The 25,956-nt window shown below is 35.3% G+C and overlaps 1 protein-coding gene across 3 annotated transcripts in view; it reads left to right on the forward strand.

Annotated features, from left to right (window-relative positions):
- The window catches only part of LOC150109810 (filamin A-interacting protein 1-like), a 238,930-nt gene that overhangs the window by 59,203 nt on the left and 153,771 nt on the right, over positions 1-25,956 (forward strand). For all 3 annotated transcript variants that reach the window (XM_090396745.1, XM_090396762.1, XM_090396754.1), the window contains exon 2: positions 9,931-10,053. In XM_090396745.1, the coding sequence (XP_090252871.1) occupies positions 9,967-10,053 (87 nt within the window). In that variant the 5' untranslated portion in view covers positions 9,931-9,966. The remainder of the gene's footprint in view (positions 1-9,930; positions 10,054-25,956) is intronic.

Raw genomic sequence — 25,956 nt, forward strand, 5'->3', positions numbered from 1 at the left:
ACTCATCATCCCTACCATATCTTATAATTCTGTGGCTTTGTCTTCTTTTCTGAAACCAGCCTGTTTCCAATTTTAAGATAATTTCTGATGCAAAAACTTTTGCATAGAAACCTTTGTCCTTCTCCATTTCTTTGACTAAAACCAAATGGGCCAAATTTTTTTTCTGCTCCTGTTCTTTCCTCTCCAACCTGCGCATTAAGATCTAAACTGATTACACTCATATTCTGCATAACACCTTCCAACTGTTCCTTAAATGTTTTTTCCTCCACATCTAAACCTTGTTGTGGTGCATGTACCCAGATAAGTGAGATTCGTTTTCCAATATATTCAAATTAAGCCTCATTATTTTATCACTAATTCCATCACACCGAGTCTGTCATTTACTTCTTTACTAAAGATAATAACAACACATTTTTGATTGGTCATTTGCTTCTTTCCAGAGCAAAACTAAGTCTTCTCTTAAATTCTTCCTCCCTTGTTTTTTCCATTTTGTCTTGCTCAAATCCAAAACATCTAATTTCCTCTTCAACAAAACATCCACTAATTCCTCCTCTTTACCTGTAAGTGTCAATATGTTGATTGTTCCTGTTCTCAGTTTCCTTTCTGGTCCAGGTCACTTACAATCCATCTGGCTTTGATTCCTTTTCTTTTTTAGCTTTCAATAAATCTACTCCAGCTTGCTGGGCCTGTTGCAGCTTCAGTCTACTAGATAAGGCAAACACTTGGGAGAGAAGGTAGATTCCTAGTGCAAGAGATTAAAAAAAGAAAGAAAAATAGGAAAGATTCACTCCTAGCTCTTGAAATATTCTAATAGCATTAGGTGGGAGGGGGGAGCAAGAAGAAAAGAAAGACGAGAGTAGGGACATGAGGTTTAGGCATGATACAGTGTCAGATGCCTCGGATTCATCACTCCTGTATGCATCAAAGTGAGAGCCTTTGAGGTCACAAATATTTCTCAGCAATGTTATTTTATTGAATTTTCACAGCTTAAACTTATGTTTTATTATTAATAACCTGATTTCTATGGATTCAAAAGAATCCTCAGAGAAGATACATACTTTTTCACATACACACAGCTCATCAAACTGTAGTTTAAACTCATTCAAGATGTCTGCATTCATCACACTCTTAGGCAGTGCATTCCACTCATCAACCACTCCATGCAATGAACCTACTCCTCACTTACATTCTCCTTACACTACATAGTTCTAGGGATTCTGATCTTCAAAACATTCAACAATGAAGTTTGGATAACCTTATGAATTTCAGTTCTAGCAAAATACAGCTCTTTATTTCTTACAAAAAATAACCCTTTTCTTCAATTCTTACCTTTGACAACACCTAAATCTCCATTCAAGATGAGATTTACCTTCTTGGGATAACTCTCTAATCTCAAATCTCTCTTAGCATAAACATATTACAAATATTGCTCTCAGATCTGGGAAGGGGGGGGGGTCCCCAAGCACTTCCTAAAAATGCTGGATTCTGTATAGAAAACGGTTAATGATTGATTAATGATTAATAAACGGTTAAATGATTAATGATGACCCATCTCTCACTAATACATTCCACTCTTTTACACAGGCATTCAGTTTCACTGCTTGCATCTTGTCTATATATTTCTGTGGCCACTGTTCATTAGAATCGGCATTAATAATTCTCCACTTAGTCAAAATCCCTACTTTCATCAGTCCATCAACACCCTCTTACAGTTCAACCCTACAGTGTAAATTTATCCTCTTTGTTCATCCTTTCTGCTGCTGCCCTCCAGATCAGTCTCCAACCATGTGTTTCCCAAGGAATACAGTAGCTCTGCAGCTCAAGTCGAGCGTGAAGTTCCTTCTTTACCATCCATGGTATTAGTAATTTTAAAAAAAAACTGCTTTGGATCATCAACTGACCAGCTAAGAGTGCATACCCCAATCAATCCATCTAGGTGACAGTTTAGGTACAAAATATTAAACATATATTAAACGACGGCAAATTGTACAGTAGGTTCCCCTGTATCTACAGTTTCACTTATCCACGGTTCGAAATAAACATTAAACAGTCAAGCACCATGCCAGTTGAAACATGCATACATGCAGGCTGAAAACTTGTTTTGCTGGGTGTGTGGACTTAAATGTGCATGTTTGTTCATGTTTAGCTTTACTTGAATTGTCGAAGAATGCAGTCAATTGTGGCATTGCAATTAAAAATTGCGTTTAAATTCAAGCAAATGAATTGTGAAAAATTTTAAAATGGCTTCAAAACCAAAGAGAAGACGTGAAGTGCTTGGTATTAGTAAAAAATCAAAGATTATCAATATGATTGAAGTAGAAAAAATCAATTGCAACCTTTGCCAAGATCTATAATAAAAATGAATCTTCAATATGCGAAGTGTTGAAGAACAAAGAAAAAATTTGTGCCAATCTTTCCATTGTACCCAAATCTGCAAAAAGTTACAAGTACAGTGTGTGATAAGGTGTTATTCAAGGTAGAGAAAGCTTTGAATTTGTGGGTGGAAGACATGACAAGAAAAAGGATTCCTATTGATGGTAACACTTTACCACAAAAAGCATTGATCCTATAAGAAGATATGCGGCAGCAAGACAAAACAGAAGAGGAAAAATAGCCATTTACAGCAAGCAAGGGCTTGCATAGATTCAAAACTAGGTTTAATCTAAACAACATAAAAATTACAGGAGAGTCTGCATCGGCTGATGAGAAAGCTGCTGCATTGTTCCTAGCAGAATTTTAAAAAAAAATTATTGCAGAGAAAGGTTATCATCCTACGCAAGCTTTTAATTGTGATGAAACTGGCCTCGTTTGGAAGAAAATGCCCCAACAGACTTACATCCATAAAACTGTGAAACAAGCACCATGCTTTAGAGCATTTAAGGACAGATTGATGGTACTTTGTGGTAATGCAGCTGGTCATATAATTAAACCTGGCCTTGTTTACCTAGCACAGAATCCACGTGCCCCTAAAAACAAAAACAAAAGTTGTCTGCCTGTTTTTTTTGGCAATCAAATCCGAAAGTGTGGGTCCTCGGCGTATTATTTACGGAATGGTTCCATCGATATTTTATTCCGAAGGTGAAAAAATACTTGGAGAGGGAAGGATTACCATTTAAAGTTTTATTGATAATAGACAGCACTCCAGGGTGCCCTGAGTCACTGTTCACAGAAGATGAAAATGTTCAAGTGGTTTTCTTCCCACTTAATATGACCTCATTGCTTCAGCCACTCACTCAATGTGTCATTAGATGCTTCAAAGCCTCATATGCCTCACAGGTTTTCGATATGATTTGTGCAATGGTTGAGGTTTCTGCTGATGTTGGAGTCATGGAATACTGGAAATCATTCACAATTGCAGATGCAATTGTATACATCAAGGGAGCAAAAACGTTTTTTTTTTTTTAAAAAAAAAAAAACATTTAACAATTATATGAAGAGCCAAAGGCTTCAATTCGGCGACATGAACTTATTTAAGTTAAGGGATATTACATCCCATATTGTTTCATAGCCGAATCTTCTTCTTTGAGTGCCATCTCCTATCGGAGGTCGGCGGCCACCTTGGCAAATTTTGAGCGATTCTCAGCTGTTCTGAGCAGTCTCTCAGAGTTCATACCAGTCCACTGTTTGATATCTGCCAGCCAAGATTTTCTTCATCTTCCTTGTCCTCTTCTTCCATTTATCTTCCCTTTTATAATCAATTGAAGTATCTTATATTTTTCATTACGAAGTAGGTGACCAAGATATGCAGTTTTCCTTCTTTTTATGGTATCTAAAAGTTCACGTGATTTCCCCATTTGTTTCAGTACTTCCTGATTGGACGTTTTTGCTGTCCATGGGATTTTTAACATTCGTCTGTATAACCACATTTCAAAGGCTTCAAGTCTTTTTATTGATGTTGTCTTCAAGGTCCAAGTTTCTGCACCGTACAGCAGTACAGACCATACATAGCATTTAACCATGCATACTCTAAGCTCTAAGTTTAAACTGCGGTTACACAGTGTTGATTTCATCAAGAGAAAATTTTTTCTTGCCATTTCAATTCTAACTTTTATTTCCATTTCTGGATTGCAATCTTCATTTAACCAGCATGCGAGATATTTAAACTTTGTCACTCTTTCTATTTGTTTCCTATTTAAAGAAAGTGCTAAATTAAGAATTGGTTTCTTACTTATGACCATGAATTTAGTTTTGGTGATATTTATTTTTAATCCCATTTTTTCACTCTCTGCATTTATTAGCTCCAAAAGATTTTGAAGATCCTGAATATTGTCAGCCAGAAGAGCTGTATCATCGGCATATCGGATGTTACTGATGATTTCACCATTTACACTAATCCCTTCCTTTCTTCCTTCCAAGACTTTTTGAAATATGGCTCCTGAGTAGATGTTAAAAAGAAGAGGTGATAGCACACATCCTTGCTTTACTCCTCGTTTGATGTTAATGGAGTCTGTAATAATGTCATCAACTTGAACAGATGCCTTTTGGTTCCAATATAAGTTTTCAATGATCCTGATGTCTTTACCATCTAATCCAATTCTTTTTAATAGTACAATCATTTTAGCATGTTGGACTTTGTCAAATGCTTTCTCGAAGTCGATGAAGCAAATGAATATTACCTTGTTTTGGTCAATACATTTTTGAAATAAGATCTGAGAACAGAAAAGGGCCTCTCTTGTTCCCAAGCCGTTTCTAAAGCCGAATTGGGTATCACTAATGGTGTCTTCACATTTTCTGTATATTCTTTTTTGAATTATTTTCAGAAACATTTTGAGAACGTGACTCATTAGGCTGATCATTCTATAGTCATTACAAGTTTTTGCATTTACTTTTTTAGGTAGCATGATGAAGGTCGACTGTAACCAGTCTTGAGGGATTATGCCTGTATCGTAGATCTTATTAAATAGCTTTACTAATATGTTAATGTTGTCACCTTCTAATAACTTTACTATTTCTGCCATTTTTAGCTGAGTTCAATGCACATTCTACCTCTGATTTTAGAATGCATGGACCTTCCATATGTTCATAAGTATTTTCTGGGTTCTGTCTGTCATCAGTAAAGAGTTCTTCTATATATTTCACCCATTCTTGTATTTTGTCATCCTTTTTGGATATAATTTCTCCCTTTTTGTTTCGAAGGATACAGAATTGTTTTTTCTTATATATGCCTGAGGTCTCTTTCATCTTTTTGTGTAGATTAAAATTGTCATGTTTTTCCTGTAGAATTTCTATTTCTTTACATTTTTCATTCATCCAGATTTCTTTTGCTTTTTTGATCATGTGTTTAATAATTTTCTGAACCTCTGTATATTTTGTTGGATTATGATTTTTATATGATCTGCGTTGATCCATGAGAGAGAGAATTTCATCAGTCATCCAATCTTTCTTTTTTACTGCTCTATTAGGACATAAGGTATTGGTACATTTCTCTATGAAGACAGATTTCAATTTGTCCCACGATTCATCAACCCTCATGATGTCATCATTCTTGATAAGTGCTAGCTCTTGAATCAGATCTTGACTCAATTTGTTTCTTATCTCTGTGTTTTTTAATTTTCCCAAATCAAACCTTTTTTGTCGAAGTTTCTTAAGCATAGCTTTCAGTCTAAGTTGTAACTCTGCCACCAGTAGGTTATGATCAGAAGCAATATCTGCACTAGGATAGGTTTTTGTACTCTTTATAGAACTTCGAAATCGTTGATTAATTAGTAAGTAATCAATTTGGTTTCTGACTATATTCCCATTATTATCCTGTGGTGATCGCCAAGTATACAATCTTCGAGGTGGTAGCTTAAACCATGTGTTTGTGATTATTAGCTCCTCTAATAAGTTTGTGATTATTAGCTCCTCTAATAAATTATTAATTATATGAAGAGCCAAAGGCTTCACTTCAGCGACATAAACTTATTTAAGTTAAGGGATATTACATCCCATATTGTTTCATAGAAATTAAGAAATTAAGAAACTAAGAAACGAATAAGAAACTAAGAGTTTCATGCCGAATATAGTAAATATATATAAAGTTCGGCAAGTCCAAGCGTAAGCAAATACCTGGATAGTGTTACAACTGACCCTTTAGGGAGTGCAACACTGAGGCAACTCATGGTAAGGGTGGAGCAAGCTCCAATCACTATTCTTGATATTTCCCCATAATGTGAAACCCAGCTCCTAGGAGCTGTATTACTGTTCTACATTATGAGTGAGAGAAGGTCACTACCCAGACTGGTTTCAACCTTTATTGAGGTCTCATCAGTGAGTAGGTAGACCTAGAAATACCAAGTTTGTAGCAAACAGAACTTACACATACCCTACTATGAGAATTGCCAAGAAGGTGTCCTAATAAATTATTAATTATATGAAGAGCCAAAGGCTTCAATTCGGCGACATACCATATCCAGGTATTTGCTTACGCTTGGACTTGCCAAACATTATATATATTTACTATATTCGGCATGAAACTCTTTGAGTTTCTTATTCGGCTATGAAACAATATGGGATGTAATATCCCTTAACTTAAATAAGTTTATGTCGCTGAATTGAAGCCTTTGGCTCTTCATATAATTAATAATTTATTAGGACACCTTCTTGGCAATTCTCATAGTAAGGTATATGTAAGTTCTGTTTGCTACAAACTTGGTATTTCTAGGTCTACCTACTCGCTGATGAGACCTCAATAAAGGTTGAAACCAGTCTGGGTAGTGACCTTCTCTCACTCATAATGTAGAACAGTAACACAGCTCCTAGGAGCTGGGTTTCACATTATGGGGAAATATCAAGAATAGTGATTGGAGCTTGCTCCACCCTTACCATGAGTTGCCTCAGTGTTGCACTCCCTAAAGGGTCAGTTGTAACACTATCCAGGTATTTGCTTACGCTTGGACTCGCCGAACTTTATATATATATTTACTATATTCGGCATGAAACTCTTTGAGTTTCTTATTCGGCTATGAAACAATATGAGATGTAATATCCCTTAACTTAAATACATATAACAATGTTTTTTAAAAAAGTCGGCAAAGCTTCTACTATCAATGATCCTCAGCTGTCCACATCATTTGCTCAGTAGGCAAGCAAGCAGCCGACTGCCAAAGATTCAGAAGATGAATAAATATGTAGCTGAACACAACGAGTTGTTTTGATCTCTGTTGATTCCTCCTAATAAGAATAAAAATGTTAAGATTTTATTAACAATTACATTTTCATTAGCATATTTTCTCATTTCATTCTACATAATTATTATGTGAGTTAAATTTTATTTGTCTAAAGACGAAGTTTTATTGAATGAGGCAATTTTTTTTGGTTTGCCACTTCACCTGTACTACTCAGGGGTGCTTTCTACCACATTTGGACACGCATTCCATTACTCCTTGTAGACTCTAAAGATGTAAAAATTGTTTCATGATAATTTTAAATAAATATGTAATATTATTATCGAGGAGCAATGGAATGTGTGCCCAAATGTGGTAGATAGCATCCCTGGATAATACAGGTGAAGTAGTAGTCTAGAAATGACCTCATTTAATAAAAAAAATAATTTTATTATTATATTATTATTATTATTATTTGACACCTCCAAGGAGTCCAAGGACTCATTGAGGGAGAGTGTGCTAACAGCATCGAACGATTGGTCCCCTTCCAACTACTAACCGCGCTCAAACTTACTTAACTGAGCCATTAGTAGCAGAAGCTCTACCAATTGACCAACCTTTAAGCCATACAATTTAGTGTATACATTATATATTAACTGTATAACATATTCACTGAAGAACCTTACAGTTCTAGTGCGTGAGACTAAGTCAATTTACTAATAATTTCCTGCTTCAAATTTGCTACATATGTGCAAAAATCTGTGGTTCGCTACTATCCACGTTTCAGGTATCTATAGAAGATGATGAAACCAAACCCTGCGGATGAGTGTGTGTGTGGGGGGGGGCTACTGTATTTCAGAATTCCTTGGTTACTTTAATTTTATAAGTTAAGTTTTATTTGTTTTTGTCATCGTTTCTTTGAGTAGGCAAGATAATGAGTTAGGTTATAACAGTTGAAGGGAATGTTATCAAAATGGGTTTGAGAAAAAGTATTACACTATCCAAATTCAAATCATTCAGATTTAAATTTGGATAGTGTAATAAAGCTTCTAAACTTTCCTTGAGCAGAAAAATATTTAAAACTACTCTGTGAAGCAGGCTTTCAACGATACCATTTTCAACGAATACTATGTTGTGTGAGTTCTGACTTCTGAGATTTAAGATATCAAATTTAGTATTGATGCTCATTAATTCTTTTTTCTCAACTGAATGGCCAGTCTGTCCAAAATTATCCTCCAGCCAGTTGTTATCAGAATCACAAGGATTATAATATTATAATTTAAGTTATAATTAAAATATTATAACTTAATACCTTGTGTTTTTCCTGTTAATCAAAGAAACCTCTTATGGCACAAGTATCTCTTAAAAACAGCATTGGTATTCATTATACCGTCTTCTTCCTCTGCATGTTTATCCTAATTCCAATGCAGGGTCTGCATGTTACATTGATGCGAATTTGTTAGTACAATCCTCACCAGTCTGCCACTGGGGGTGGGGATGTATTTTTGACTGTAGCAGCGAGTGTTCATGAGCCAGTTTGTCTGTTCTGAGGGACGAAAAACCTGAGTTTCTGGGAGAAAAAACCCTCTACCTTCGTATGAGACTGGCTAACTTACCTTTAGTCGAAAGAGACCAGATAAAAGTTCCTCCAAACTTGGACGGGAATCGAACTCAGGTCTTTCCGACCAAAGGGCTTTGTCTATACTGACTGAGCTATAGAGGCTCAGTATGCATTATACCATATGCTGTAATAAATGGCAAACTCCCAGAACTTTTCTTTACTATTGAGAACTGAATTCATGGATATAGACTGTTGATTTAAAAATACGGTTAATTCATTTTCAGAATGAGGCCAGATACAAATACATAGTCTGTATAGTGCATACAAGAGGAAGATCGAGAATGAAAGGTAGAAAACGGTGCATCTTCCAGATGGTTTGGATAGTAATTATCCAAGGAGAAAATGGAGGGAATGAAAGGCAGAAACAGTGCATTCTATAGGTTGTTTAGATAATAATAAGCCAAGGGAGAGAATAAAGGACTTTCCATGGCCATACCTATAGTTTGCAAATCATATGTTTCCAGTTGAAGTAACCCAGTGACATAACAAATTTAAAAGTCTTCATGTTAGGAGGGAAGTTTTTGGAGAGTAAGTGATGGTTTTGTTAAAGGGATATTTATGTTCCAGAGTTCATTCTAGAGGAAAGGCAGTGGGGATATACTCAATGCCATTCCATTCAATAGTCTGAAAATTTGCATTAAGATAGACCTTTACATTGCATTGAAAATATGGAGAAGTGTTTCTGGTAGCAAAAGTCATGTCTATCTGAATAGTGAATACAGTAAATGTCTCCACCATGTTGAAGTGCTGAGTATGAATAAATGTTCTTTAAGAATCTGCATTTATTATATGTTTGTTAAACCTGAAATGATAAATTTTTGGTGTTGTTGGATGCTCAATTGCAATTTCATATCTCAATCTTTGCACTTCATATATGTTCTCAAATTTCCAAGTACTATTCCTAAATTGCATTGATCATGTTTTATTCAGACCTCCTGAGTGACAAAATATACTCATTCAGTTAGACTAATGCTATCTATTAAATGGATTTAAATTATAAACATGAATACATATCCTTTTTTAAAGATTGCAGATATTTTTGTTACACATTGTATATTGCTTAACATAGTTTTGTTGAAAGTAGGTTATTTATGAATGTCTAATCAAGTGTTTTGATATTAAACAAGAATGCTAGATAAGTCAAATTGGAATAAATAAAAATAAGGTAAATCATTTAACCTGTTTAATTTCAAAATTTGTTATTTGTTTAAATTATATTATTAGGAGAACTGCTATCTATAGAGTCACGTATTGAATGTCATGGCATCCAGAATCTCGACTAAACCACAGTGTCTGTCTTCTGGTCCTACATTCGAGCCACTTGATAAGTGTAGCAATACTCTCAAGGTAAGTTATTTTTAGGTGGAGGGGGGGGGTGTAAGGCATTATTGGAATATGTTATTTAGAAAATTCTGGCCATTTGAATTACAGAATTTAATATTACTGGCCATTTGAATTACCAGTAATATTAAATGACTGGAAGCCAAGAGATTAAAAAAAAAAAACTTTTAATTCAGCATGACTAGTTTCGTCTTTAAGAAGATTTCTTCAGGTGTACAAAAAAAGAGAAACAACCAACAAAAACTAAAAGAATAAAGTCTAAACAACAAAGTGTTAATGTGAAAAGGTAAATATTAAAGCATTAGCATCTGGATATTTAAAGCCGTTCTCTGTATAACCTCATTGTTGGGTGTGTGCATTCATTCACGATCTCGTGAATGCCAAAGTTTGATGGCAGCATAATGACAGTCTGAGAGATTATAACTAAGGTGGTTGTATTGGATTAAGAGAAATTTCTTTAGATTCAAGTATTCTTTTTTCCAGTTCATTGTAGCAATGAAAGATATTATCAGATTTTATTATATTATTATTATTAAGAGAGACCTCCAGGGAGTCAGACTCATTGAGGGAGGCCACATACTGCACACACCAGCTATCATACTTATTCTTGAATTCATTCACACTCTTGCACTGACAACATCCAAAGGCAATCCATTCCAACCATGCACCACCCTCTGAGAGAAAAATCTTGTGCTCACACCCTTCTTGATGGCCTTCGTTCTCAGCTTCCAAGGATGCCATCTCGTCCTTTTCCCACCCTTCATCAATTGAAATCCTGTATGACCCTTTCAGAAGTTTGTAAGTCTCAATCATATCACCCCTCTTTCTCCTGTTTGCTAGTGTCTGCAGTCTACAAATTCTCAATCTGCCTTCATAATCAGTATTCCACAATCCTGATATCGTTTTTAACACTCTCCAATATATCAGAATCACAACGAAAACCAGGAGACCAGACCTGCGCACAATAATCCAAGTAAGGTCTTATAAAGGCCTTGTAAAGAGGCAAAATAACATCCTTATCTTTACATGTGAACATTCGTTTCAGCATTGCAATTATCTTTGCCACATGGCTCCTGAACTTCAACTTCCTATCTATTAACACTCCAAGATCTCTAGCCTCATCAGCTTCTTCTAGCCTAATCCCACCAATATAATATGACATTGGATATCTAATCATGCCAAAGTGAATGACTTTACATTTACTGACATTGAACTGACACCCATTTTCCCATGCCCACAGTTCCAGCCTATTCAAATCATTCTGCAAAGACTGCATATCAGCAGCATTCCTGATTAATCTATCTATCTTTTATATATAAGATTTGACAAGCGACATACAGTTATTTGCATCAGCAAATAACTGTATGTCACTTGTCAAATCCTTCCCAATATCATTAATTTACAGATTGAATAAAAGTGGACCAAGCACTGATCCCCCATGTACTACTTTTTGATATGTTAGTCAGCCATCCTCTTATCCATGCTAATATTGTATGATCCAAACCCATTTTCTCCAATTTATGTAGCAGTCTACCATGCTGTATTCTGTCAAAAGCCTTAGCAAAATCCAAAAGTATCATGGTGTATCCATTCCCCTTGTCTAGTTCAATGGTAACATTGTTATAGAATGTGAGCAAGTTGCTAAAACATGACCTTCCCTTAGTAAGCCCATGTTGTTCAGTGCAAAGTAGAGATTCACTGTCAACCCATTTCCAAATGTGGGCCCTAACCAATTTTTCCAAAATCTTCACCACCACTCCTGAGATACTAATTGGGCGATAGCTGGATACATCAGTCTTTGCACCACCCTTATACAATGGAATTACCATATATTCCTTCCATTTCTGCGAAATCTTCCCTGTCCTAAGACTCGTGTTAAACATCCTGGTCAAAGGAATGGACAGTTCACTGAACACTCTTTTAGCACACATCCAGATATTCCATCACTCCCTATTGCTGAATTTTGTGCAACAGCTCTAATACCTCGGCCTCACACATCTGCTTTTCTTCATCTAGTGAAGAGGTAACAGTGAGCTCGATGTTGCGTTTACCAGGTTGATAGCTTTAATGAAATGAGTACTCATTAACTGAACAATCTCTTTTGCATCTGTAACCCTCATGCCATCTGGATTTAGAAGAGTTATTCATTCATATTCATTCTTTCTTTTACTTGCAGCATATCAATAGAATTCTTGTGGGCTGTCTTTAGCATGCAGAGCCAGTTTCTTTTCATACTCAGACTTTGCTTTCCATACAACAGTTGCGACTGTTCTAGTCTGCTGCTTGTAACATTCATAACAGATATCTGGCAGAGAAGATTTGTCCCATAAAACTGAATGTACGGGGTTTTCCTCATTAGTGTTAGAATTCAGAACATGGTTGGAACAGAGCACTAGCTCTTGTTCTGCCATATGTAATATCTTTTTGATGTTCTTCAATACACAATTTGGCAGATTTCTCCATCTGGCCAAAATAACGTTTATCACAATTACACCAGATCCCGTAAATGCCGGGATATTTAAGATTGTCGTGTCTTTGTTTGGGATGGCTCAGTAAGGAACGGAGTTTTGGAAGAAGAGTGAATGAAGTCCGGATGTTGTATTTCTTAAGAACCTTTGCCAAATTTTGTTGAAACAGAGCTGATATATGGTAGAGAAAAGTGGCCTCTTTCACTATTTGTATCTAATGCTATGACGAGGAAGTGGATTGAAAAGTAGTTTATTAATTGTTTTCTTGAAATAGCCATTCTGTTGAAAAGTAGTAAGTAGAAACTAAAGTTCTAGTGAGTGAGTGAGCACGATTCCAAATTTTTGAGGTGGATAATTGTGGGATTGCACATGCACATATCTATTTGTATGAGTTTGTTTCCTGTAAATTGAAATTTTTAAGCTTTCAAAATCATCAACAACCATGGGTGCAATGCCCGTAGGTGTCTGCTGCCATCTTGATATGATTCTTCCATTGCATTCTATTTTGTGCAGGATGACTCAATTTGTGTATAGAGTTTCCGCACCATTTGACGATATCATCGCCCCATTCTCCGTTTGGCCTTCCTCTTTTGTTCTTTCCTTCAATCATTGCAAACAGCAATGTTTTTAATTTTCTCTCATCATTCATTCTACATATATGGCCAAATATACATAATTTCCTTTTGATTATTTTCTGGATCAGGTTTTCTTTTGGTTGTATTCGTCTGTAGATTTCCCCATTGTTCACTTTCTGTATCCAGCTTATTCTCAAGATCTTTCTGTAGCACTTCCTTTCAAATGCCAATATCCTCCTTTCAGATTCTCTCAGGAGTACCCAGGCCTTGCATCCATAGAGCATGCTGCTGAAGATACAGGTTTCTACAATGCACAGTTTAGTTTGCATCTTTATAGCTCGGCACTTCCATATTTTGTCCATAGCTTTTAAAATAGTTGTTGCTCTGGCTATTCTAATTTTTTTATCTCTTTTTTGGGGTCCAAGTCATGTGTCATGTTGCATCCAAGATATGTGAAGTGTTCCACATTTTCCAGTTGAAATCTGTCTATCGTAACTCTGTTCAGTAACTTCTGATACCGAATATCATTGTTTTAAAAGATATATTTCGGTGATTACACCACATTTTTTATTATTCAGTTATATAAAACACTGAAATAATAGTTCCCGACAAGTTTCGTAAATCGTAGGATTTACATCTTCAGGGGGTAAATAGTATAACTTAAAGTTTAAACAAGAGAATTAATAAATGCAAATCATAACCGTCTGGCTATTCATAAAACTCAAATAACAGAATGCAGATATATAACATTATTGACGTTGAACAATACTGGACGATGTCACGTGTTCTTGTTCATACAGTCCGAGCTCAGATTGAGGTAGATTTTTTATTAGAGCTGACCACACTTGACGGAGAATTAAACCTTGATTTTTATTGCATTGGGTTGGAAAAATTTGAAAACAATGCTCTTAAGAATTACCATATAAAACCAAAAATAGGGCTACGCTATGTGGACGATATTTTCATCATATTCAGTGGAACAACAGATGAACTTATCAATTTCAAAGATTATCTCAACAATTTGTACAACACCATAAAATTCACTTTAGAACAAGAAAAAAATAAAAAACTTTCTTTTCTGGATATTCTATTAGAAGTTAATGAAGAAAGCAAACTCTCCTTCTCAGTATATAGGAAGCCGACAAACACTGGAAGATTTCTAAATGCAACCTCACACCACCATCCTTCACAAAAAATAAGCTTAATTAAAACTCTTTGAGACAGAGCATACAATATCTCCAGCACACAAGAAAGATGTGATGAAGAACTAAAATACGTAACACAAATCCTCCAACAGAATGGATATGAAACAAAAACCATCAAGAGAATTCTTAAAATGCCTCCAGCTAACAACACAATAAAACAGGATTACAAAAACGCAATCTCGCTTCCTTATATCAAAAATGTTACAGATAAGCTAGCCAAATTAATGAACAAACACAACATAAAAGTAGCCTTCCTTCCTATGGAAAAAATCTCAAGATTCCTACATCCACCAAAACCACCTCATCATCCTCTTAAAACACCAGGAGTCTACAAAATCCATTGCTCTTGCGGGATTTGCTACGTAGGACAGACAGGAAGATCTGGAGAAATACACATGACTGAACACCAAAAAGACGTACAATACAAAAGAGAACAAAAAACTGGTCTTGCTTTCCATACCACTTCCACTGGACACGATGTACTCTGGCAAAAAACGACGATGTCATACATAGAAAACAACAGTTATATAAGAAAATTTAAAGAAGCTGCTAATATGCTAAAAAACCCAACTCAATGCAATAAAAATCAAGGTTTAATTCTCCATCAAGTGTGGTCAGCTCTGATAAAAAAAAAAATCTACCTCAATCTGAGCTCGAACTGTATGAACGAGAACAAGAACATGTGACATCGTCCAGTATTGTTCAACGTCAATAATGTTATATATCTGCATTCTGTTATTTGAGTTTTATGAATAGCCAGACAGTTATGATTTGTATTTATTAATTCTCCTGTTTAAAACTTTAAGTTATACTATTTATCCCCTGAAGATGTAAATCCTACGATTTACGAAACTTGTCGGGAACTATTATTTCAGTGTTTTATATAACTGAATAATAAAAAATGTGGTGTAATCACTGAAATATATCTTTTGAACCAATTAGCCACAGACATCTACGCTTGCAATCATTATTTTAGTTTTTTCAAAGTTGACATTTAGTCCATATCTTTTTCCTTCTGTGTATAGTGTTTGCAATGTCTGTTCCAGCCTTGCTGCATCTTCTTCAATCAGGACGATGTCATCTGCAAAGCAGAGGTAGTTTATTCTCATGCCATTTATTGAAATGCCTCCACCTTCTTCTTTAATCTTGTCTAGTGTTCTTCCCAGATGTGTGATGAAGATGATTGGTGATATTGGGTCTCCTTGTCTTGTGCCTTGACTAGTGGCAAACCAGTCTCCAGTCTCACCTGCCATTCTGATTTTTGCTTATGCTTGGCTGTTTATAAATTTCAGCAGGAGGATCAGTTTATTGTCCACACCATCGGATTCCAAGACAGCCCATGTTATATTTTGGTCAATATTATCAAAGTCCACGAAACAGCAATATATCTTTTTGTTCTTTCTTCGAGCTTTCTCTGCTATTAGTCTTAGTGCGAGTATTTGTTGCACTGTACTTCGATCTTGTCGAAATCCGGCTTGCTCATCCAGAAGATGTGCCTCCATATGCCCCTTCAGGCGTTCTGTTAGTATTTTCATCAGCACTTTGCTGATGAAAATATTTAGCTAACTCTCTTAAATGTTTTTCATGCTTGTCCTCTTCTTTCATTAAAAATTCTGTTGATTTTGTCTCCAATATAAAAAACATTAATATTAAAAACGAAGAAACCATGGCCAGTTTTGATATCGTTTCCTTGTTTACTAATGTTCCTACAGAAGAAATCTTTATGCTACTAAAAGAGAAATTATCACAAAAGGTTATGCCTTTATTAACTCACTGCATTAATTCCGGCTATTTCAAGTTTAAAGATACTATTTACAAACAGAAATATGGTTTAACCGTGGACAACTCATTATTGCAAATACTAGCAAACATATGTGGAATATTTCAACGAGAAAGCTATCTCCTCATTTCCTTAAAAACCAAGAATGTGGAAGAGATATATAGATGACATCTTTTTAATCTTGAGCCATGGTCCTGAATCTCTTTAGAACTTCCTTGACCACCTGAATAGTCAATACCAAATATAAAATTTACTGTTGAATTAGAAGTTGATCTCTTTCCCTTTCTTAGATGTTAGACTCACTCGCATTTCTGAAAAATTAAAAATCTCAATTTACAGGAAACTAACCCATACAAATAGATACACCCATACAAATAGATACATACAATCCCACCATTATCCACCTCAAAAATTTGGAATCATCTCTATACTAGGAAATTGTGCTCACTCACTCCTGAATGAAGAAGATATCAACAAAGAACTTCAGTTTCTACTTCTAATTGTTGGAATAACAGAATGGTTATTCCAACAATTAATAAATTATCAATTTATTAATTTCAATCCATTTCCTTGCCATAGTACAGATACAATAGTGAAAGAGGCCCACATTTCTCTATCATATATCAGCTTTTTCACCAAAATTGGCAAAGGTCCTTAAATACAACATCCAGACTTAATTAACTCCTCTTCCAAAACTCCGTTCCTTACTGAGCTGACCCAAACAAAGACATAACAGTCTTAAATATCCTGGTGTAGCTGTGATAAACCTTAATTTAGCCAGATGGAGAAATCCATCAAATTGCGTATTGAAGAACATCAAAGAGACGTTATCATTCCAACTTTGATGGTCTTTGTTCCAACCATGTTCTGAATTCCAATGCTAATGAGAAAAACCCCATCCATTCAGTTTTATGGGACAAATCTGATAATATCTTTCATTGCCAAGATTAACTGGAAAGAAGAATATTTGAATCTAAAGAAATCTCCCTTAATCCAATACATCTTAACAACAACCTTAGTTATAATCTCTCAGACTGTCGTTGCGCTGTCATCAAACTTTGGTGTTCACGAGATCCTGAACACATGCGCACGCCCAATAATGAGGTTATACAGAGAACAACTTTAAATATCCAGACGCTAATGCGCTTTGTTGTTTAGACTATTCTTTTACAGTTTTTGTGCGCCTGAAGAAGTCTTCTTAAAAATGAAACTGGTCATGCTGAATTAAGACAGTGTTTCATTTTTTTTTTTTTTTTTATCTCTCAGCTTCCATTCATTTAATATTAAATATGTAATATATATATATATTTTTATGTTTTCACTTTTTTTTTTTTTCCTGTGCTTGGGTAAAAAATCTATCATGTACTGAAGAATTCTAACTAATATGTGAATAAAAATCATTGTGGGTGTTATACATGTGATGTGTGCATGGAAATTATTTCATTTTGCTAGATTTAAACCACTAAAAAAAAAAAAACTAATAGTTTATTGTATTTCACTTTGTGTTGTTATTATTATTATTATTATTGCATGGCACCTCCAAGGAATCCAAGGATTCATAATAGAAGGACACTCCACTGTGCACAATTCACTATATTCCCCTATATTCCCTACTTAATCCTCCAACTGCTATCACCATCAACAATGGTTGTAATAGATTTAAGTATACCTAAACCTCTTTTTACACAATAGATACGTTCCTAAAAATTACGCGTAAATAGAATTCGCGTAAAAAGAACTACTGACTCCATAGAAAAAGTGAAGATTGGTTCCAAACCTGAAATATAAGCAAAATAATGAAAAAAAAAAAAAGCATTAAATTCGTTAGGATCATAAGATTTTTATTTACATTTCATGGAGAACACACATACATATAAAGAATTTTAATAACTTTAAAAAAACACATATTTCAATTGTTTGCTAACAATTCTATAAAAAATTATGCTATTCGCTATCAGTTTCTGACAATAAATGCGAAAGTTTTCATATTTATTGACTTCCGCCTCAGCTTGTGGAATTCTTCTTGTCATGTCTTGGACAAAAGTACCACTGGTTGTTTCAGTAGTTTTAGGCATGAACTCAGTTATTAATCGCTGTGTTGATGCTTTAGATAAGTGGCGATATAATTCTCTGTATGAAGACATTAACAACTTAAGCTCACGTGAAAACTTCCCAGCACGTTCTTCATTTGGATCATGTCAGGCAAAATAATTGCCTAAATTACTGGCCAGTTTAAGACCTCCTTTAATAATATCAGCAGTAAAAGTAGGATTATCTTGATCATTATCATTAACTTCTTCGCTTTCAGGAGTCTTATAAACAATCTCCACTATTTCGTCTTCGCTAAGAGGTTTATCAATTAACAATTCTTCGATATCTGCCGAAGTAAGATTATCGAATCCTTCTCCGCCAATTTCACATGCCAAACTTATTATATGGGGAATTCTGCAGTATGATTGAAGGGAACAGGAGCATTCTCTTTAACACATATGGGCCAAATAGCTTTCCAGCATGCATCCATAGTTTCTGGTCTCAATTCAGATAACGATAGTTGAACCTGATCATTACAATCCATAATTGAAAATTTTTTCCACACATCCATAACTGACAGTGTTTCATCATCATTTAGCTTGTTCAAAACGTACTGAAATGTTCGTCTGACATAATATGTTTTAAAAGTTGCAATTATACCCAGTTCTAGAGATTGTAGCAAAGATGTGGTATTGGGCAGCAGAAAAAAAAAATTGCACATTTGGGTGTTTTATGGGATGACCGGGTGCATTATCAAGAATCAAAAGCACTTTAAATTCGAGACCTTGTCATTCAAATAGCGTCTAATCTCTGGCACAAAATGTTTGTGGAACCACTCAGTGAAAATATCAATGGTCACCCAAGCTTTTTTGTTGGCCATCCAATGAACGGACAATTTTTGAAAATCTACGCCTTTCGTTGGCCGTGGTCTTAATGATCGATTTATGAGCAGTGGTTTTAACATCCGATCTCCTAAAGCATTCGAACAAAATAGGAGTGTTATGCGATCCTTTGCTGCTTTGAACCCACCAACAGTTTTTTGCATTTTTGATACGCAAGTTCCGTTTGGCATTTTTTTTCCAGAAAAGGTCAATTTCATCCATGTTCCAAACTTTTTCATGAGTGTAACCTCCATCTTCAATTATTTTAGCAAGTTTTTGTGGAAATGCTTTAGCAGCTATTTCATCAGCAGAAGCCATTTCACCTTTAATTTTCATATTATGAAGAGCATGTCTTTTAATAAACTTAGCCAGCCAACCATTGCTTACATGAAATTCATATTTTTTCCTCGATTGAGATGAAGTATCTGGCTGCAGTTTTTTAATCTGTTCATAAAATCTCAATGCTGACTGCTTGATGGAATTTCCATCAACTGGCATTCTTTTTTGTACATTATCTTCTATCCACATCACTAAAGCTTTTTTGGCCTTTTCTAGAACAACATCTCTTGTGTATGATGATAATTTCACACTCGATTTTGTACCAGAACATACCGCATTTCTAATAGACTCTTCATTTTTCTTTATAGATCTGGCAGTTGATTCACGGACTCCAAAATGCTTACCCACAGCCATCGCACCTTCCCCAGTTTGAAGACGATCTAAAATTTGAATTTTTATATCCAAGGAAATGGCTTTCCTTTTTTTTCGGCAACATCATGTGAGGGCTAGATTAAAATCTTCGATTAATGAAATTAAAGTTTGAAAATTACATATAGCTTACCATTTATTATTTCTTGGCAAAATTATTAATTTTATAACGCAATTTTTATTTTGATTTCACTTAAAAAATGCAAATGCAAAAAATGCGGTAACTGTGTTGTCTACTCAAACACCAAATTCAAACTGCTAAGAACTGCTTTTTTATGCACAGTCAGTTATGTAATTCGGGAAATTCCCCATAAATGAAATTCATAAGAATTTAGAATTTTCTTAATTGAAATGAGAATGCAATTCTACAAAATTCTCAGAATTTTCTTGAATTACAGATTTTTTCCTAACTTAGACTTTAGGTTGGTCGCGTAAAAGTGAATAAAAATCGCGTAAAAAAAATTATTTTTGATATCCCAATTTGCATAACTCCGAATTTGCGTAAAAAAAATTCGCATAAAAAGAGGTTTAGGTGTATTGATATGAACACAGATTGATAAGAAAATAACTATTTATTAACTTAAAAGCTAATATTTCGCTGGTGTTATATCCAGCATCTTCAGAGCACACAACACAAAGTTTGTTACAAATGCAAGACAACCACAATCCGGTGTAACAGTGGGACTAGTATAAGTAATTGCAGCGTGCAACACAAGACTAAAGTCCTAATAGGGTGCCATCTAGGTTAAAAAAAAAAAAAAAAAAAAGTAGTTTCAAAGTTTTGAAATAGTAGTCCATATAATAGTCTTAGAAAGTTTGAAAAAAATAAAATAAAATAAAAGTAATAAATATTAATTTGGTCTTAGGATGACTGTCTCCCAAATCTTTGGTAGATTTAATCAGCCATACTTGTTAAGATTTGGAGTATGTTTTAAGGCTTCTGTTGATTCCAAGAACAACCTCTCTCACTTATAGAAGTTTCTTTGCATTACTTTTGTTTTTTTCAATTGATCCTGAGTGGTGGGGTATCCAAAGCATGGTCTGCCAGACCCGACTTGCCATAGCGAAAGTGTCGGATATATTTTTTGTGTTCACTGAGGCAGATGTCCACAGTTCTTCCTGTCTGTCCGTAGTAGGCTTGATGGCAAGAACAGGGCACTTCATAGACTCCTGGATGTGATAAAGGAGTGCATTTGTCCTTAGGTGAACGGATGAGAGTTGCTAATTTCACATAAGGTTTAAATATGTTGCGCAGTTGGTGAGAAAGTTCAGCAGTGAGAGCAATGTCATTGGAACAGATTGCTCTAGCTCTATGGGTTAGTATGATAAATTTAGTTTAATTCTTTATCCCAGTGAGAGCAAACAAAGTTTGTGCCTGAAAATATCTTCAGGACTGAATATAGTGTTGTACTATCTTACCTGGGTAAGTAGTAAGGCTGACCTTGCTACTGCTTCTGCCTGGTATCTCCAACTCTGGGCCTGGGTCCCACTGAAGAGACCTCATTAAAGGTCGAAACTAGTCTGGGTAGTGGCCAATCCCTTAATGCATAACAGTATACATATCCACAAGGAGATGTGTATTGCATTATGGGAGATACTAGGATAGGAGTGCTGGTAGCTTGCTTCACCTTTGCTACGAGTTGTTGTACTACTTACCCAGATAAGATAGTACAACACTATATTCAGTCCTGAAGATATATATTCAGTCCTGAAGATATTTTTAGGTGCAAACTTTGTTTGCTCTCACTGAGATAAAGGATTAAGCTAAATTTATCATAGTCTAACCTAGTGATAAATAAACTTTCAACATCTATGGGTTAATGTTTTCAAGATACCATATTGTTGAGAAGGGTGATGGTGTGATTGTTTCTGTAAGTATCTCCCTGTATGTGTGGGTTTTCTATAAACCGAAAATGATAAGGAACCTTCTGGAAGACGTGTGATCAGTGTGTCCAGGAAGGGCAGGCAGTCATTGGCTTCTAGCTCCATTGTAAAGTGGATTTTAGGGTGCTGGCTATTTAGATGCACTAAAAATGTATTCAATCTGTCTTGGCCATGTGGCCAAATAGCAAACACATCATCAACATAGTGTAGCCAGAGACTAGGTTTGAGAGTGGCTGTGTTGATAGCTAGTTTTCCAGATGTTCTATGTAGAAGTTGGCTAAGGAGGGAGAAAGGGGGGGAACCCATAGCTGTCCCATTTAATTGTTTGTATATTTTCCCTTTCCACTATTTAAGGTGTGTAAAATAACCTGCCTGTACTGTAAATTTAAATAGCTGAAATATATCTGGGGGAAATTGTGAATTTAGTAAGTTAAGTGTTTCAATCAGTGGTACATTAGTGATACTGAGGTGATATTAAAACTCACCATTAGATTGTGGTTTTCTAAAATACTTTTTAGGTGGGTAGAATTTTTAACAAAAGAGGGAGAATTGTTTGTGTAAGTGGCTAGTAATTTGGCTAAATGTTTAACTAGTTTATATGTAGGACTGTTTATACTATCTACAATAGGACGCAGAGGTGTACCTTGTTTGTGTATTTTAGGAGCACCATATATTCTGGGTGTTTTAACGTGCAAGGGTTTGAGCACGTTAAAACTTCCTGGTCAAAATTTCTTTTGGCCAGGAAGTGACTTTGTTAAGTAACTTGCACATCTTATTCTTTTGTGAGTTGGTGGGATCTTGATCTACGATTTGATATGTAGACCGGTCTTGGAGCAGTGCATGCATTTTGCTTTCATATTCTGTTGTATCCATTACTACAGTAGCGCTTCCTTTGGCTGATTTGGTTATTGTAATGTGGTTATTATTGCGGAAGAATTGTGGAAGAAAAGCTTGGTGAAGAACAAGCTGGATTCAGGCCAAATAGAGGCTGTCAGGATCAGATCTTCACTTTACGACAAATAGTCGAGAAAGCATGGGAATATAACAAAGATCTGTATTTAAGTTTTGTCGATCTGGAAAAGGCATATGACAAGGTGCCAAGAGAGAAGCTATTCAATATGCTGCAGTTATATGGTGTCAATGGGGCATTATATCAAGCAATACTTAGTCTTTATTTGAGTTGTAAGTCAGCAGTTAGAATTGAAGGAAGTACAGGAAGATGGCTTAATGTTAAATCTGGTGTGAGACAAGGATGTACATTATCCCCTCTGTTATTCATTATCTATATGGATCACATTATGAAGGAAAGTGGTATTAAACATGATATCAAAATTGGAGATGTTAATGTCAGCTCTTTGCTTTATGCAGATGATGTTATACTTCTAAATAAATCTGCTACAAGTCTGCAAGATTCTCTGACGAAATTCAATTGCTGTTGTAATAGATATGGTATGAAGGTCAGCAATAAAAAGACAAAGACAATGAAAATAGGCAGAATCATTGAAAATGTCAACTGTGTTGTGAATGGAGAACCTGTGGAACAAGTAAAACATTTCAGCTACTTAGGCACGATTTTTACTGAAGATGGTAAATTAAATATAGAAATAGACAACAGAATCAGCAAAGCTGGTATGGTGGGAAGTCAATTGAATAAATTCATATGGAATAAGAGAGAAATTAGTCGAAACACTAAATTAGCTGTATACAAGACAGTGTTCAAACCAGTTTTAACTTATGGATCTGAGAGCTGGGTCAGAAGTAAAACACTTGACCAAAGACTAGAGACCGCAGATATGAGAGTCCTGAGAAAGATTAGAGGCGTGAACAGATGGCATCAATGGCAATATCATATTAAAAATGAGGATATTAGGAAAGAACTTGACATTGTCAGCATCCAGGAATGTGTTAGCAGAGCTAATCTCAGGTGGTATGGTCACTTAAATAGAATGGGAGAGGAAAGATTAGCAAAACAAGTGTTCTCTGCCAGGTTGGCAGGAAAACGACCCAGAGGAAGACCAAGATATAGGTGGATTGATACGGTACAATGTGCCTTAGACGATAGAAATATAAGATCTGATAATGTTGGAGTCTTGACAAGTAACAGACTGATTTGGAGGAAAATTGTAGATAGGAAGTTAGTAATGATGTAATTTTTTCATGTAGTACTGTCATATCCTGTACACCCCTTGAGGGTACATGGCAGGAATTTGATGATGACGATGATGATTGTTATTATTGCGTAGTTCTTTTAGAGCTATTATTTCTTTATGTGAAATATTATTTTTGGGAGGCTTAGAATATATTAGGATATTGGCCATGTCTAACCTAATATTATTGGCTATAGCTGGAGGCAAGTAGTATATCCCGCATTCAACGGAAGCCATTATTTTGGTTTTAGGAACTTCTTTAGGAGTAACGGCAAAATTGTGTCCAAGACTTAATGCACTCGTGGCCTCTTTGGATAAGGTTGTCGATGATAGGTTCACAACGATGGCATCTTGATGAAATTGCAGCCACTGCATAACATTGCATTGCTGGAGGAGTTCAAATTTTTTCCAGTGTCAGTTTTTAACTTTAGCAAATTTTTTATTGGCTGTCGAGTTGGAGAGTCTATCCAAGATATCCCATAGCTCTGAGTTCAAAATGTCAGATAATATATCACGTAGTACATGATGGAGGAATTTATTTTTGAAATTAGCAACTCTATCCGTTAACCTAAGGACAAATGCACTCCTTTATCACATCCAGGAGTCTATGAAGTGCCCTGTTCTTGCCATCAAGCCTACTACGGACAGACAGGAAGAACTGTGGACATCCGCCTCAGTGAACACAAAAAATATATCCGACACTTTTGCTATGGCAAGTCGGGTCTGACAGACCATGCTTTGAATACTCCAGCACACACAGGATCAATTGAAAAAAACAAAAGTAATGCACAGAAGTTTCTACAAGTCGGAAAGGTTGTTCCTGGAATCAACAGAAGCTAAAACATACTCCAAACCTTAACAAGTATGGCTGTATAAATGTACCAAAGATTTGGTAGACAGTCATCCTAAGACCAAATTAATATTTATTACTTTTATTTTATTTGAACTTTCTAAGACTATTATTCGGACTACTATTTCAAAACTTTGAACTACTTTTTTTTTTTTTTTTTTCCCATCATCAAATTCCTGCCGTGTACCCTCAAGGGGTGTACAGAATATGATAGTACTACATGAAAAATTTACATCATTACTAACTTCCATTACTAACTTTCCACATCAAACTTCCTATCTACAAAGTCGCATGTAATTGGTCTATTCCTGTTTTGAAAGAACTGTTGAGAAACAAATTACAATTTTTTTTTTTTTTTTTTTTTTTTTAACCTAGATGGTGCCCTATCAGTACTTTAGTCTTGTGTTGCATGCTGTAATTACTTATACTAGCCCCACTGTTACACCGGATTGTGGTTGTCTTGCATTTGTAACAAACTTTGTGTTGTATGCGCTGAAGATGCTGGATATATTACCAGCAAAATATTAACTTTTAAGTAATAAAAATTATTTTCTTATCCATCTGTGTTCATATCAATACTGTTCATCAGACATGCGTTCAACATGTCTGATGAACACATAAGCCTATCCATGCATCAACAACAGTATTTTTTGTCTGTAAGTTGTGGTATTCTCATGGCCTATTTGCCTGTATGTGGGATGAAAAATCTGAGTTCGCCAGGAAAAATAATCCTGGTACCTTCATATGAGGTTGGCTAACTCGCCTTCAACTGGAAAAACACAGTTGAATTTGTGTTTTGGGCAACTTTCATTGTTGCTTTTTAAGTGTAGAAAATAATTAAAATAACAGTATAAATGGCATGGTTATAACAGGAAATTAGAAGTAAATTGAATCAAATTTGCGTGGTCTGGCATGTTTCTGTTGTATGTGCTGCCCACTATATAGCTCATGTGACAAGGCTTCGTGCATAGTCAAAAGATTAGAACTAAGATTGATGGTAACTTATGCCAGATTATGATTTATTATTCCACAAAGTTCTGTGAAATAAATCATAATCTGAATCAGAATCATTACATTAGGTTCTGATTCTAGATTCAGATTCCGATCTAGATTCCAAGAATCTTCCTAGACAGGAAGATTCTTGGAATCTAGAGAAATTTTACAAGCTCTGTTACACTTATGTCAATCCTAGCTTTAATTCTTCTGATATGTGAAACCATGTTGGATAACTTAATCACCTAGTGCTCTCATTCAATGCATAGAAGTAAAGATACATAAAAGGGAAACTTTGCAAAAATAAATATAGGATGTCTACAAAGTCCTTGTGCAATTTGAATTTTTAATAACTTCACTTCTCTGTAAGATAAGATAAAAATTACC

This window comes from Typopeltis vanoorti, chromosome 1, assembly GCF_054136105.1.
Source record: "Typopeltis vanoorti isolate ZY-2024b chromosome 1, IOZ_Tvanoo_1.0, whole genome shotgun sequence".
NCBI lineage: Eukaryota > Metazoa > Arthropoda > Arachnida > Uropygi > Thelyphonidae > Typopeltis > Typopeltis vanoorti.